The 14,305-nt window shown below is 42.3% G+C and overlaps 1 protein-coding gene across 1 annotated transcript in view; it reads right to left on the bottom strand.

Moving 5' to 3' along the window:
- Positions 1-14,305, bottom strand: part of Arid5b (AT-rich interaction domain 5B) — a 180,707-nt gene that overhangs the window by 86,177 nt on the left and 80,225 nt on the right. Inside the window, exon 4 of the mRNA XM_028877205.2 lies at positions 4,824-5,054. Within this exon, the coding sequence (XP_028733038.1) occupies positions 4,824-5,054 (231 nt within the window). The remainder of the gene's footprint in view (positions 1-4,823; positions 5,055-14,305) is intronic.

The following is a 14,305-nucleotide window of genomic DNA, read 5'->3' as shown; positions in this document are numbered from 1 at the left end:
CAGTGGAATGTGTGTCTTAGTATAAAAACAGCCGAGCTCTTCTCCCTGTAGGACCAGAGCTCACGATGTCTCCACAAGGACGAAATACCTGATGACAGCCGGTCTCGTCTCTTCGCTTCGCATGTGGTTGACCAAAGCCATACTTCCCTCTGCCCCATTCCCCTGTCAACAAACACACAAACACCCCAGCTGCCAGAAGAACTTAAAAGCCCGACTTCTGCTTCCGATGTCTCTGCAATTCAAAACACACACACACACACACACACACACACACACACACACACTCAACCACATCTAAAGACATCTAATCCTACCTACTTTTAAAGACTTGTTGCTTATGTAAATGGGGCTAGGCTTGCACTTCTCGGATGGGAGCAGGTACCTTAAAGTTTTCTATTCCCCTGTTGCACTGTGCATGCCTCTGTTTGAATTTAGTTTGTCAACACTCCACACATGTGATGTCAATTGGTAGGACATTACTGTAAACACTGTGTGTTACAACGCGGTGGACCTTTTATTGTCCTAACTGCAAAGAAGAGACAAAATGTTTGCCCACGTGGTTTTCCTCTCTAGCACACGTAATATAAATGCCAGAGTCCATTTTATACAACAGAAATCATTACATAACCAGGTAAGAGCAGGAAGTGGAGCTGTTGGGAGAATGCCTGTGTTGGGAGATTGCTACAGGACAGTGGGTGTAGAAACCACGCTGGTGGCAAAGGTTTTTTTTTAATGAAGAAAATAAAATGCCATTCATGTCACGCTCCCCTCATTGTTATTAATGTCTCATTTCCTAATTGTGTGTGCCATACAATGAATTTTTATACGTCTTCAATGGGGAGTCCAATGTGTTATTTTTTTTTTAAAAGTTAATTATCTTGTACTAAGAAAGTCCACTGCCAACAGAGCAGTGTGAGTGGCAAGATAGAAGAATATGGGCAGGATGTGGGGACTGAAGCTCCTCCATCACTTACCATTAATATGATTCAATTTATGCTCAAGTCATAGGTTTAGACATTACACAGCACTGTCAGCAAGGAAGGGACTTGCATAATACAGAGAAGAAAGCAGATGGCGTGTTATCAAAACCCTTCAAGCCTAAAATAACCTTCCCAAGTAAGGAGGATAGTTAATTAAAACCAGGATATATTTACTCGATTCGGAATATCTCAATGTAAATAAAAGTCAAAATGACACTACTGTAATGTTGGATTAAATGATGAAATTTCATCTATTTTATTTTTCTTTAATAGTTTCTAATCAAACTTTTCATTAAGCGGCTTCATAAAATTCCACAGAGAATTTATTTATAGGGACTGGTTGTAGATTTAAAAGGCTTACTTTTATTGTTCAATTAAAGCTGTTATTCAGTGGACAACATTAGGGGAGCAGGGAGGGGGCCGGGCCGCTTGGCAGCAGGGAAGGCTGTGCCACGAAGCCAAGGTTCCCTTCAGAGACGGATTTCGGTTATGCCGGTAGCCGTGTTGGTGGGCCCCCGAGAAAATGTGGGCTCATCTCTGTTCAAAAGAACTCATTCCTGTTTCAAAACCACTGGCTGGCTTCTTCCCAGTTTGGCTACCCATTCACATATTCATGTCTTCTTACCACCCACCCTAAGGTTGACTATGACCAGAAAGACTTAAGGGAGAGAAAGGTAGACTCCAGCCAATAGAGACTTGGGGACGGAATTGTCAACAATCTACATTTTTTTTTCTAACAGGTTTCTAAAACACAGACCTCCATCTTTTAAAACGAGACCAAGGAAGGGCTAGGGAGACGGCTCTGTTGGTAGATATACAGCATACTTGTGATGCACCCAGCACAGTGGAGGATGCCTGTAAGCCCGGTCCTGGGTAGGTAGAGACAGGACAGTCCCTGGCGCTTTTCTCCCAGCTAGCCTAACCTACTGGGGCATGTCCCATACCAATGAGAGACCCCGTCCCAAACAAAAAGGTGGCAGGAGTTTCAGAAATGACACCTGAGGCTGTCTGCTGGCTTCTACATGTGCACACATGCATGTGCACCTGCACATACAAACATGCACCCACACACAGAGAAAAAAAATAACAGACCGAGTTCTAATGCTATTGCAAGGCTTTCCTTGACCTCTGCTCCCAACCACTGTCTCAAGACTCCAGTCCTTCCCAAACCAGTGCGGAATTCCTACCCCGATTGCTTCCCCGACAGCCATCATGGATTCTTTTAACTCATCTGGGCTTCCAGATGTGTTAATCCTGTCTTCCCTATTGGGATTCTTAATTCTCAAGACAAACAAGGACCAGCTTTTATTTCTTTCTTCTGTATCCCTTCTATTGCCCATGTCATAGGAGAAAGCAACATATCTGTTAATAAACTAAATATCATCAGGCATAGAAAATCAGATACTGGCTTTTGGAGAAGAAACTTCGAGGGATGTTATGGCGATTTGGGATTTCTTATATCAAAGTTGTTAAATGCTGTAAATTCTTTGCCATCAGCCCCACAATTCATCTGCCTGGTGATATGGCTAATAAAATCTGGTTTTTATAGCCTAGGCATACTGTTACCTAAATTATATTTGACCAGTTACTGAAGTCACCGAATGTGTGGCACAGAGTATATGCTATATAGAAGACTCATCTGTGGGCCCCCTGGGCCCTGGTTATCTGACAGAATGCTTCAGTCATCTGGCAGTCCTCAGTCTTAGGACCATTTGTTTAATGCTAGTCATTAATTAAATTTATGTTCTACCAACTGTTAGTTGGTTGGAGAAACCCAATACCATGTTTTTAACAAATACTTTAACCCATGTCAATTTCACATAGTACCAGTTGGGGGATTTAAAATGTCACTGTCTAGAAATTTAGATGTGTACCTAAGGAGGTGGTGGTGAGGGACACATATGGATGGAAGTGCTCCAATGGAGTCAAGGTATGCTGCATGGCCTGTGTGTTAGCATGAGCTACTTTCAAAAGAGGAAACCATCTGAGGCGCAAGCTAACAATCTGATGATGGTCTCATCATTAAACTCGCCTTCTAGAAGCTCTTTAAAGTGCCTTTATTCCAAAAGAAATTTTCTACTTCCAGAGGCTGGAGAAGAAAGGCAGAATTAAAATGAGGTATGCCAAAAGAGAGTTCAGGAGCACATTCACACGGAGACGCTTGTGTTTGCAAGAACATTTAAAATTCCTTTAGGAATGGTCCAGCAACCACTGATCATTGTTGGATAGGAATGTCTGTTTTCCAGCTCTAGACAGAACAGCTTTGGAACTCAGTGACTAATAATTCCTAAATTAGCCAAAAAGGTTAAAGCATTTTTTTTTCCATTATATTACATTGTTAAACACTAACTTTGAATGCTTTTAAGTAGGGGAAAACATTCTCTCAGCTTTATTCAGTGTTAGGAACCTAGAGACCTTTGGATTAGCTGGTAAAACACAGGGCTTAAAAGCAAGAAACGTGGGTGAATTTTTTTTCCTCTCTCTCTCTCAAATAATGAAGAAGGCAGATCTGTAAATGCTCATCTGAAAGGAAAGAGTACTTAATAATTGTATTGGATGCACTGATCTGTTTTAATGAAAAGGCTATTTGACTATTAAAAATAGGACCATGTGTACTTCTGTGCAGAAGGAAAATCTAACCCCCCCCCACGCACACACCCACCACATGACATGCACACACCCACTCTCACATAGTCTCTGCCTTTGGACTCCAATGAGTTTACATCTTGTCTCCTTTCTCCTTATCTTCCTCCTCAGACTGTCAGAGTCCATCCCTTCACCCTAGATCTTCTGCTGTTCACACATCTACTTCCAAAGTCCTCGGTGGTAGCCCAAGAGCTCCCAAAGGCACAGATTGTCAAATTTGAGAGGCCACAGTAGATTCACAAAACCGTGTAGAGATATCTCAGAGCTAATTGGGACAATCTGGACTTGAATATTTTGCAAATGAGGTATCCAATGTAAGCCAATGGAATCAGGGATGGCACCAGCTTGAAGAAAGTCTATGTATGTACTTTCAAGGCCTCAACCTCTTTTTCTCCTTGGTCCTCCTGATGAATTGAACAGGGTACCATCCTACCACCCATGAAGGTGATTTCAAAAGAAGTGGGGGTGTCCATACCTCTGTATGTATAGGAAAACTCACTCAGTGGAGAACATCGGACATGCTGCGATTTTTTCAACAAATGGATACAGAAGGCAAGATACGACAGCTTGCCCTCACTGGTAGTGCACATTGCAAGGCTTCCAAATGTGAGCTATGGTGACTGACAGCCCCTCAGCTGAGAAGACGAGAGACTAGTCAGCTAGGCCAGGATTTGGTGTGTGTGTGAAAATTTAAAGGACAGGGCACATCTATAACTCATGTATGTATGTATGTATCATCTATCTATCTATCTATCTATCTATCTATCTATCTATCTATCTATCTATCTACCTAACATTCCATCAATCAATCTTTCATCTCTGTCTACCTTATAGTATTGAATAATTTATGCATTCTTATAGTACCTTATAAAATTAGAAAATTTAAAAACCAATATTTAAATAACTGAAGCCCTCTCAGGAAGAACATGAAAGCTTCCGATCTCAAAGTCCACCTTTAAGCTCCGCCAAGCACCTTCCAATTATATATTGAACAACAAACACAAAATAATCATCTTTCTCCTGTGGTAAACAGTGGCTACCAGCAACATGAGGACACCTTGTGCTGTAATAATATGGGGGGCTGGGTGGAGCCACGTGGCGAAGGCAAGCCCTGCTTCCCAGCCCTGCTCACACCGTGAACCGAAAATGGCTACCCACAGGAACAAGTTTCACGTAGAGTAAAAGACAGACACTCACCAAACTCGTCGCATATACTCTCGTTTTCTATGAGAGTAGGGTGGTCAAAGGTATCCCGACAGTACAGGATCTGGGGGTTTCTGCTGACCATTGCGATGCCCCCCAGGGCGAGCGCAAACTGGTCCGTGAGGATGGAAGATGGCTTATCCTGGATCCGTTTGAGCATGGAACGGTACCGACAGTACTGAGGGTAGCTGAGCACGATCACATTGGTTTCTTCCTCGTCCTCCCCTAGACGGAAAAGAAAACACATCCATTACCCTCTTCCCACCAATAAAGAGAACTTTCACGGCCGTGACTTAATTTCAATGGTCACTTTTGCTTTGGGACTAGAGATGCCTTCTTCAGCAAAGTCCTCATCTTTACCACATTCTGGCAATGTCAGAATCTTCTAGAATCCCCCTTCTCAACCCAGCTCCCCACCCTCAAAGCCTGAGGCCACCCCTGAGTACAACCACTTTGTGGCCCCCACGGGCATACATATTAGATGATGCTGGCGTTGTTTGAAGGTGGTCAAACTTAAAAACTTCCAGAGATTTCAATGTATTTTTTTTTTCAGCCGTTGGTGTCACCATGATAGGAAAACTTTAATGAGTTCCTTTACATCATTGCTTGGCTTAAGATTGATGACACATTTTGCACGAGCTTAGTGTTGACAAAAATGGTTGGACCCGGGAGAAGCGTCCATAGGTCTAAAGAGTATTGCCAACTGCTCTGTGGCTCAACAAATATTTTGTGTCCTCTTTATGGGCCTGGAGAAAGGCTGCCCTTCCCACCGTTGGGAGTCCAGGAGGGCCTGGACTTGTTCTTGGCCAGTGAATATGACAGAAGTCGCGGCTGCTTTAGAGCCAGTACGCCATGGACCACAGTGTCTCTTTGTCTTTGTTCTGGCCATCTGTAATGCTCAGACAGCGGCTCCTCTGCCAGTCTGGGTCTTGGAGTTAAAACAGCACGGTGCGAAGTCCCTGGCTGATCCAAAATAGGCGCAAACACGGCAGAAACGATGCCCACATTGTTTATAATGATCTTTTGTTATTATGTTAGTATGATTTACCCCAACTTGATTGATACCACCATCTTCTCCATGCCCCCTCATACACACACACACACACACCCATCTTTTGATGTTTCTCAAATCCACCTGGTAGCCTGGCACACCCCCAGAGAACCACGCTGAAAGGCTCCCCAAACATCCTGGAGAGACAGTCCCATCAGGACCATCTTAAGCCAGATCATTGCAGAAAACATCAATCTTCCTCTTAAATGATCATGATGGCTACTGCTAACTCACTATGTTTTGTGAATAGTTGCAAAACCCAGATTTAACAAGGATAAATCCTTCATTCATTTTTAAGCTTGAGAAATGGCAAGTGCCCCCTTTGGTAGTCTGTTACCTGCAACCATGCCAAACTGAACCTAGGTTTCATGACCCACGGCATCAGCATGCCCGTCAGCAGTTCCCAGATTTGTCATTTGTATGTCCAATGGGAAAACACTCACAATTTTGAGCCCTTATTGTACTTCAGAGAATGGCATGAAACAGTTGTTAAGGATACTGACTTTATTGTGGCCATCTGGTAACCAGTGGGAGATGAATTGGGATAGAACATAATGATGGAACATAACCAGAATGGATGCAAGGTGTGCACGTGACCTTTGCAGATAGGAGGCTGACTTGCAGATGTATCTCTAATTACGCTCACTTAGCTCTTCAGGCTGGAGGCTTCTCCAGGAACGGAGGTGCTCAGCTGCTTCTAGCATGATGTCTTCAAATGGCTTGCACTTCTTAGACTCCTGCCTGGTTTGTGGGCAGCCACGTTAGCACACTTAGAAGGCAGGGTGTTTACATGGAAGAGAAGTCTACCAATGAAAACTAATCCTGAGGTGCAGACAGGTGGGCCATGACAGCAAGTTGAGATTCCTACAGTAGACTAATACACTAAGTTCAAACGCTACATTGATAGATATATTTGTTACAGAAGCCCCCACTGTTGGAAGGCCCCAATATCTATGTGCTGTCCCAAAGAGTAGCCTCTATGCACCATTGGCACCAAATCCTATTTATATCTCTACATCTTATTTGATAAAGATGCAAATCCCAGAGAATACAGCCAGAACCTGCCAGAGCTCACTCTGTTGAGCATGCTCAATACCTACAACCACTTTTCTGTACATAGAAAACCCTACGCAAACACCTCACAGCTCCCGAGTCTGCTCTGGTAGGGCCTTTGGCTTCTGTGAAGACAAGAAAATCATGCCAGTTTTTCTAAGAGTTTTAGAAATAAAATGGAAGATGCTGTGCTTTCCAGAGAAAGGAAGTTAAGGAAGAGTTGTTACTGAGTTGGTGTCCTGGGAGAAACCACCTGGGTCGAGGGTCCACTTCACTGCTGTTCTACCCGTCATTCTCTCGATTTTCTTTGAGGATTTTTGTTGTTGATGTTTGTTTTCCGAGGCAGGGTTTCTTTTTTTGTGTCGCTTCAGCTGTCCTGGAACTCACTCTGTAGCCCAGGCTGGCCTTGAACTCACAGAGATCTGCCTGCTTCTGCCTCCTGAGTGCTGGGATTAAAGGTGTGGGCCGCCACCAGCCAGCTCTTTGAGTGCTTTTCCATGATGATGCTCCCTCTGCCCTTTATCTGATTCTCTGTTTGGAACAGCGTCATCTCTCTGGCAAGCTTCAGTGCTGAAACATGGCCTCCTTTGGCTCTCTGTACATCGTCCTAGCTCCCAACACCTACTCTGCCCTCCTCATAGTTTCTGACTCCTTCTCGTAGTTATTGGAAGAGTACAAGCATGCTCACTCTCTTCCTGCTTCATAGGAAGGTGCCCTAAGGATGTCCACTGCATCTGCGGACAGGGTTGCTCGGGGTTGTCCTGGGAATGCTATCCAAGATCTCATGGGGTGCCTGAGGAGGGTTGGACTCGGGGTGCCACCCAAAATGACTGACTCAGTTTCTCTAAGATCGAAATACAGGAATTTATACTTTTAACAAGCACTCGGCCTAGTTCTTGGACTCTAAATTTCCAAGCAAGTAATTCTGGTTTTTTGTTTTTTGCATAGACTTACAGTGACTTACTTAGTTTGGGTTTTAAAATACATGTATTTAAAGCACAGTTGTATTATATGTAATACTTAAAAGATTTATATTTATATGCTACATATGTATTTATGACTTTTACATAATATATGCCATGTATTTAAAATATATATTATACATGTATACCATACTATATTATAATATAATACATTATGTATGACATATGTTGCTATATTAACATATGGTACAACATACAAGTTCACATATATTAATATATGTAGTCATCATATATATATATATAAAACAGTCAGATACTTGTGTTTATTTTTATTTCTCTTCTCCAATCTATTAGTGCTTAGAATAAAATCCAGGATTAAGTTCACCTGCCTCTGCTACTTTTCTGTGATTGTTGGTAGGTAACACAGAGGACACCAACCAAATTAAAACAAGCTAACAGAGACAAGACCATCACCAAAAACACAGAGGACCAGGCACAGCTGGCGTATTTAGGAAAAGAGAATGCCCTAACACCATTTCCAGTACTGAGAGAGAAATACTACAATTTAGGAAAATCCTGAAATAATGAAATTTTTGTTCCTCACGAAAACCCCATAAACAATGCTACAATTTGTGAATGTTCCCCAATACAGAGGTGGCGAAACTGAGATTGCCATCCGGGTGACTAGGCAGGGACCTCCATGACATTGGAAGTGACGGGAGTAGGCTTTAACCTGAACTTTTAATCTTGTAACTCCTGTTTGACTAACTTTGCGGTATGACAAAATGCCTCAAATTATTAGTAGTAACTGATTTATAGTGTCAGGGGGAAGATAGTAAGCTTTGGTCAGGTAAAACCTGAGACTCTACCCACCTATGAGTCAGAATTATTCCACTCTGGTTAATAATTTCACTTGGTTAATTATTTCAAGTGTATGACTTGAGGGCCTAAAATGCTCACTATAAACACTTAAACTATCGTTATGATTTTCACGTAACAACTTCCTACCCATGAGATAGAAGAAGCCCGAATTGTACATTTGCCAGGCTAACTAACACTCTTGTCCCCCATTCCCTCATTAAACTCTTTCTACACCAGGAGGCCAAAGGCACAGCTGGGGCCTGGTCTAATGTGGCAACCCTTGGCGAAGCCAAAACAAAAATTATGCTAACTCCGGTGCTTATGGACAGAACCACCCATTTGGACCAGAATTTTGGCATTGTTTGGATGCGGGCAAATTTCCAAACTTGTAATTAGACATTCCCAGAGGAATTGCTTTTCATATTTATAAAACCATAGAAAGCCCAGGAGACCCTCAGACCCTTATAGAGACTGCCAGGTAGGCTAGAGGAGACAGAATGGGAAGTAGAGACAGGAAGACCGTATGGAAGAGAGACTGTACAAGAGCTTGCAGATCTTACATTGTGTGATCCCTTAACTGCTTCCTAAGCCTATACATTAAACCGGCTTCCTTCTGACACAGCACAAGAACATTAAACTGTTCAATGGCTGGCGTGTTTTATTTTGTAACAGTACAATGAGAAACCAATAAAGGTGAACAGTCCCTTTAAGAAGTCTTTCTGAAATCCTGCAGCTAGCCCATCGCCCCTTCCTGCTTCCCTAGACTCACAAATACTCTGATACATGAAACAAGGGCCACCACTAAAGGCTATGCAGTTTCCCCTTTCTGTTTCACAAGAGCTCTCGCAGATAAATCTAAGAATGAACAAAGAATGGATAAATTGCACATTTGTTTAGCAAAAGACAAACAAAGTGTTCCCGGAACAATGATTTTCTTTCGACCACACCCACATCAGAAAAGAAACTAAGGAACTAACCCTACAGAGTATTTTTCTAGAACATTCTAGTTCCTTGGGTTGTATATACTTTTTGTTTGATTTCAGTCAGTAGAAAATGATCAGAAAAAAAAAATTTGCTGCTTCTCAAGACTGATATTGTAAACAACAGTTACGATAGTCTATTAAAATGTCACCCCACTTCTCGTCTCCACCCCCCCAACAATGTGACCATGCTTATTTTAAATGAAATATTCAAAGGGAATACGAGATTTAGAATGACTAAACCTCATTTTCAACTTCAATAAAGAGAACTTTGCCTATTAAAAGTTAATACCTAAAGTACACGGCTTGTACTCTCTGCCGAAAGGGCTGTAATCCTGGGCTTATATCATAATTACACGTTTTGTTAACCTCTCTTAATGTCAGTTTTTTTCACTTATTTATATGTGTTTCAAAGTCCAAAACAGAATTCCACGGAGAAACTGTAATTATAATCTGAGACTCCACCCTGACTTGTCAAACAGTAACTGTACACCACGGCTCTCATCGAGTGGGGTTGGTGGGGTGGGGGTGGGGAGAAGGGGGGTGGGGCAAGCGTTCATTCTGCCGGTTGCTCAGTTGTCTTTATATAAGGAGATGCATGAAATGGCAAGCCCAATAAATTACTGGAGCGTTGACTTTCAAATATCCATAATGCTTTCTTTTCCCCCAATAGTTAGTGGTGGCCAAATGTGCAGGAGGCTGACAATGTCCATTCTAGAGGAGAAATTTGCTTTCATCTCTTACACAACATTGCAGAAACATGATTTTATCCTCCTGGCAGGGTTAGAGGGCTGTTTAGGAAATATCACACTGTATGTTTATTGATAATCACAATTGTCTACTTCTAACATCAGTAAACCTGAAAAACAACAACAACAACACAAAAAAAACCTAAACAAACAAAAAACTTCATAAAAACCCTTCACACCAGGACTTTCTAGAGCTTGGTGGAAAAAAATCTGCATGTCCTTTCCTGTGCCTAATTACCTCAGCTGAAAATTCTGCCAAGTATTTCGCCCTTTCCTTCTCTTAATCGTATTAGGGCAAATGTGTCCGGATGCCAACAGAAACAAACATTTAAAGATTTTTCACTTAAAAGACTCGGAATCCGCATGGAGGCTGCCTTTGAAACACAATGTCCCTCACGCTTCCAGACAACCCACAGTTTCCTTTTCTCCTGGCCCTCCCCAAGCCACTGATGAAGCTGCTAGAGTTATAAAACAGTACTGTCTACTTTTGAAACAATGTAAGCGAAATCATGTCAATAGGAAGGGCTTGCCCACCGATCTGCACCGCCCTCTGTCACATCCCTGCATCAGACATTCCTTTCTCAAACCTTTATACTTTTTGCTTGCTCCTAGCAACCAACAGAAAGCAAAGCTTCAACTTTATGTACCTGGCAGACTTCCAGCTCTTACCGCTGTATTGACAATTACACCATTTCCATTTAATTGCTGCGCTGTTGTGACACAGAATATTTGTCATAATTAGGCATTTCCTATCTTCTGTCCATTCATCTTTGATTATTACTGAAAATGATTTTTTTTTTTAAATTTCAGAAAACCCAAGCACAAAAATTCTACAGATAAGAGCAGCTACAGCTGTTACTATCATTACCAACAATGTAACATGCAGGGGGAAAAAATATAATTTCTCGGAAGGTAATTTTCCTTTCAGTGTTAAGTGCTCTTATTCATCTTGCAGTTACTCAATGACTTCCTGTTCTAATTACAAGACATTATACAGAAAAGACATTTGTAAAAGGGAAAAATGCAGGCAGGGTATGTGACTAAATAAGCCCAAATTGGTCGAACTGTTTAAAATTCCAAAGTCGTTCATCAACTTTATCAATTCCTGGTTGTGGCTGTGTGGCGATGTGTGTGGTGCCCCTGCTGTATTTCCAAATCTCTCTCAAGGCTTCAGCGTCAGTTCTGGTGGTTCAGACACATCAAAGGAGAAGAAGACACATTCACAGTGGAACCGAGGCCGAGAGAGGAAGGGCATCGGGTTTTTTTTTTTTTTTTTTTTTTTTTAATGCTCGCCCCCCCATCAAAGCTGTTTTCCTGGAGGCAGGCCAAGACATGTAGTGGAAAATATTAATAACAAAAACAAATTAAATGCCTGATTAAAAGGAGCGAGGAGCAAGATTCTATCAGGAATAGAAATGAAAAGGCCACAAAACGATTTCATGAAAACATAGTGTGACGTAAACGGCCCATCAGGGCTGCACGGTTGCGGTTATTTTGAGAATGGCTGGTACTGTAAGTCAGCGGCCCCGCCCTCAACCATTTTGTAATTCTCTACCCAGTGAGGGAGTGGGGGCAGCCTGAGATGGCGAAGACAGAAAACAGGCCTACCCCCACAGAACTGGCAATAAAAAGATAATGTACTTTTAACGGAACAGAACAAGGAGATTGGCTTTATTAACTAAGAAAACGACCTTAAACGGTCCCCAGCTTGCCGTTTGTTTTGATAAGTGGAAAAACAGATCTTCCTAGGGTAGGCAACAAAAACATGACTGGAAAACTTAGAGAGAGAGGGAGGGAGAGAGAGAGAGAGAGAGAGAGAGAGAGAGAGAGAGAGAGAGAGAGAGAGAGAGAGAGAGGAGAAAAGCAAAAGAACACGTGGGGAAATACATCAGTAAATGGTTGCAAATGGAACAAAGAACATTTGAACCACATAACCAAGAGTTTTAGCCAGCTGTGTCCAGAGACGTAGCTTAAACAGACACACACACACACACACACACACACACACACACACACAAAATTATGTATTGTGGTGTGAATATCAGCTTTTACCCTTGACATCGCTTCATCTCTCAAGAAAGAAAACAACACAAAGCTAAATTCAAACCAAATGCAGACATCACTTTAAGTAGCAGAGGAACCCACTGGGGAGCCAGCCAGCTCCACCTCCTTGGTCCTCCCAAAAGGCCACTGAACAACAAGCCACATTCAGGAGCCTCTTTGAATCTCATCTTGAGAATTTTGCATGTCATTTACATATGTCTCATCTCAGCCAAATCTAAATGTCATACAAGACAGGGATTATACAATAAGTACATGTACTGGGAGATCACATGGTTGGACCGTGCTGTAAGGGGGGTGGCTGCCGTGAGGTGTTGTGATCCTAGGGCCTGACCTACCTCCAGTCTGTCTCCCCTTTAAACAGGTTAACCTTTTAATAAAAAGATGTTTTATCTTAATGTGTGCGTATGTATGCATTTTTGCACCTGTGTATAGATACCTGCAGAGGTCAGAAGAGGACATTGGGTTTCCTGGAGCTCAAATTATAGGCAGTCGTGAGCTGCCCCGTATGGCAGCTGGGAACCTAACTCAGGTCTTGTCTAAGAGGAGCAAGTACTCTTGACTGCTGAGCCCTCTTTTCAGCCTTCAAACAGGTTGATGCTTAACCTACTACAAACCATTCATTCTTAGTCTAAGTGAGTTTTAGTATCTGAAGAAGAAAACAGAAAGTGTCTATGATACATCAGGTTCCAAGTTCTGGGCATAAAGACATAATTTGTCCCAGTCCAAGATCATGATAATCATTTTCCCCCAGAGGTTAACTTCTGCATCTATTTATTTACTAGTGACCCAGCGAAGGATGTTCTATTAGACTTGAACTTAGTTAAAGTCAATCTCTCCTAGTTTACAAAAGGTCTCCTACCGCTAAGACCCAATCCACCCTGCAGTTACCATGACCAAGTTCTTGCAGAGGAAGAAACAGAACCATTGTTAGCTGAACCAGCCTCAAAATTTAAGACAACGCATTACCTTTTTCCTCGCTTCATACCACATATCCTTCCCCTGGGGAATATTAACACAGCATTTACTTTCCCAATGTGTCTTCTATCTGTCACTTCAAGGGTCACAGTTCTGTGACAGGGGCAGATGTAGAGACCTTTGACATTGGGAGGCTTTCACGAATAAACCCGAGTAAGGTACAGCCAGGACAGATCAACAAGTGCTATCAACATCTGGGCGAAAGTTTCTCATGGATTGACACTTCCATTTTCCTCCAGGATCCGTGTCCCAGAGCTGCCAGCGGGTGAGGTGATTTTGTGTTCCCCCTTTTTGAGTTCTCCAGAGACCAAAGTGACTACACCTGGTTCAAATCCCCTCCCCCAGCCATGAAGGATGGTTCTGATCGCTCTAGTTGTTATTTGTCCTCTCAGAGTTATAGGAATGGATATGAACTAGTATTTTAGTCTCGTGAATATGTAAAAAACTAGTTAACACAGGAGTGCTGAGGTTGTGAAATTACCTGCCCCTCTCCTCTCCTCCACCCACTGCTGGGTGAATTTCATCTGCATTTAAAAAACATGGACAGATTTCTATCTGTCTAAAATCTATCATGTATGTATTTATAGGGGCATGTATGTATGTAAGCACATATGGATGAATGTTTGTATCTGTTTATTTCTGTGTATGTATCTATTTGTCTGTCAAGACACAACCCATCTTGAAAACGAAGAAGGAGGATGTTGAGAGGTCTTGCACTCCCAGATTTGAAAACTTAGCACAGAGTTATTGTATGAAGGGAACCCGGGGGCTGTGGAGACGAGTTAGACACTAACAGAACCTTCTGTGCAAGCGGAAGAGG

The sequence above is a fragment of the Peromyscus leucopus genome, chromosome 16_21 (assembly GCF_004664715.2).
Source record: "Peromyscus leucopus breed LL Stock chromosome 16_21, UCI_PerLeu_2.1, whole genome shotgun sequence".
In the NCBI taxonomy this organism is placed as follows: Eukaryota; Metazoa; Chordata; class Mammalia; order Rodentia; family Cricetidae; genus Peromyscus; species Peromyscus leucopus.
Note: the sequence above shows the minus strand (reverse complement) of the source record. Positions and strands in the feature narration are given on the sequence as shown.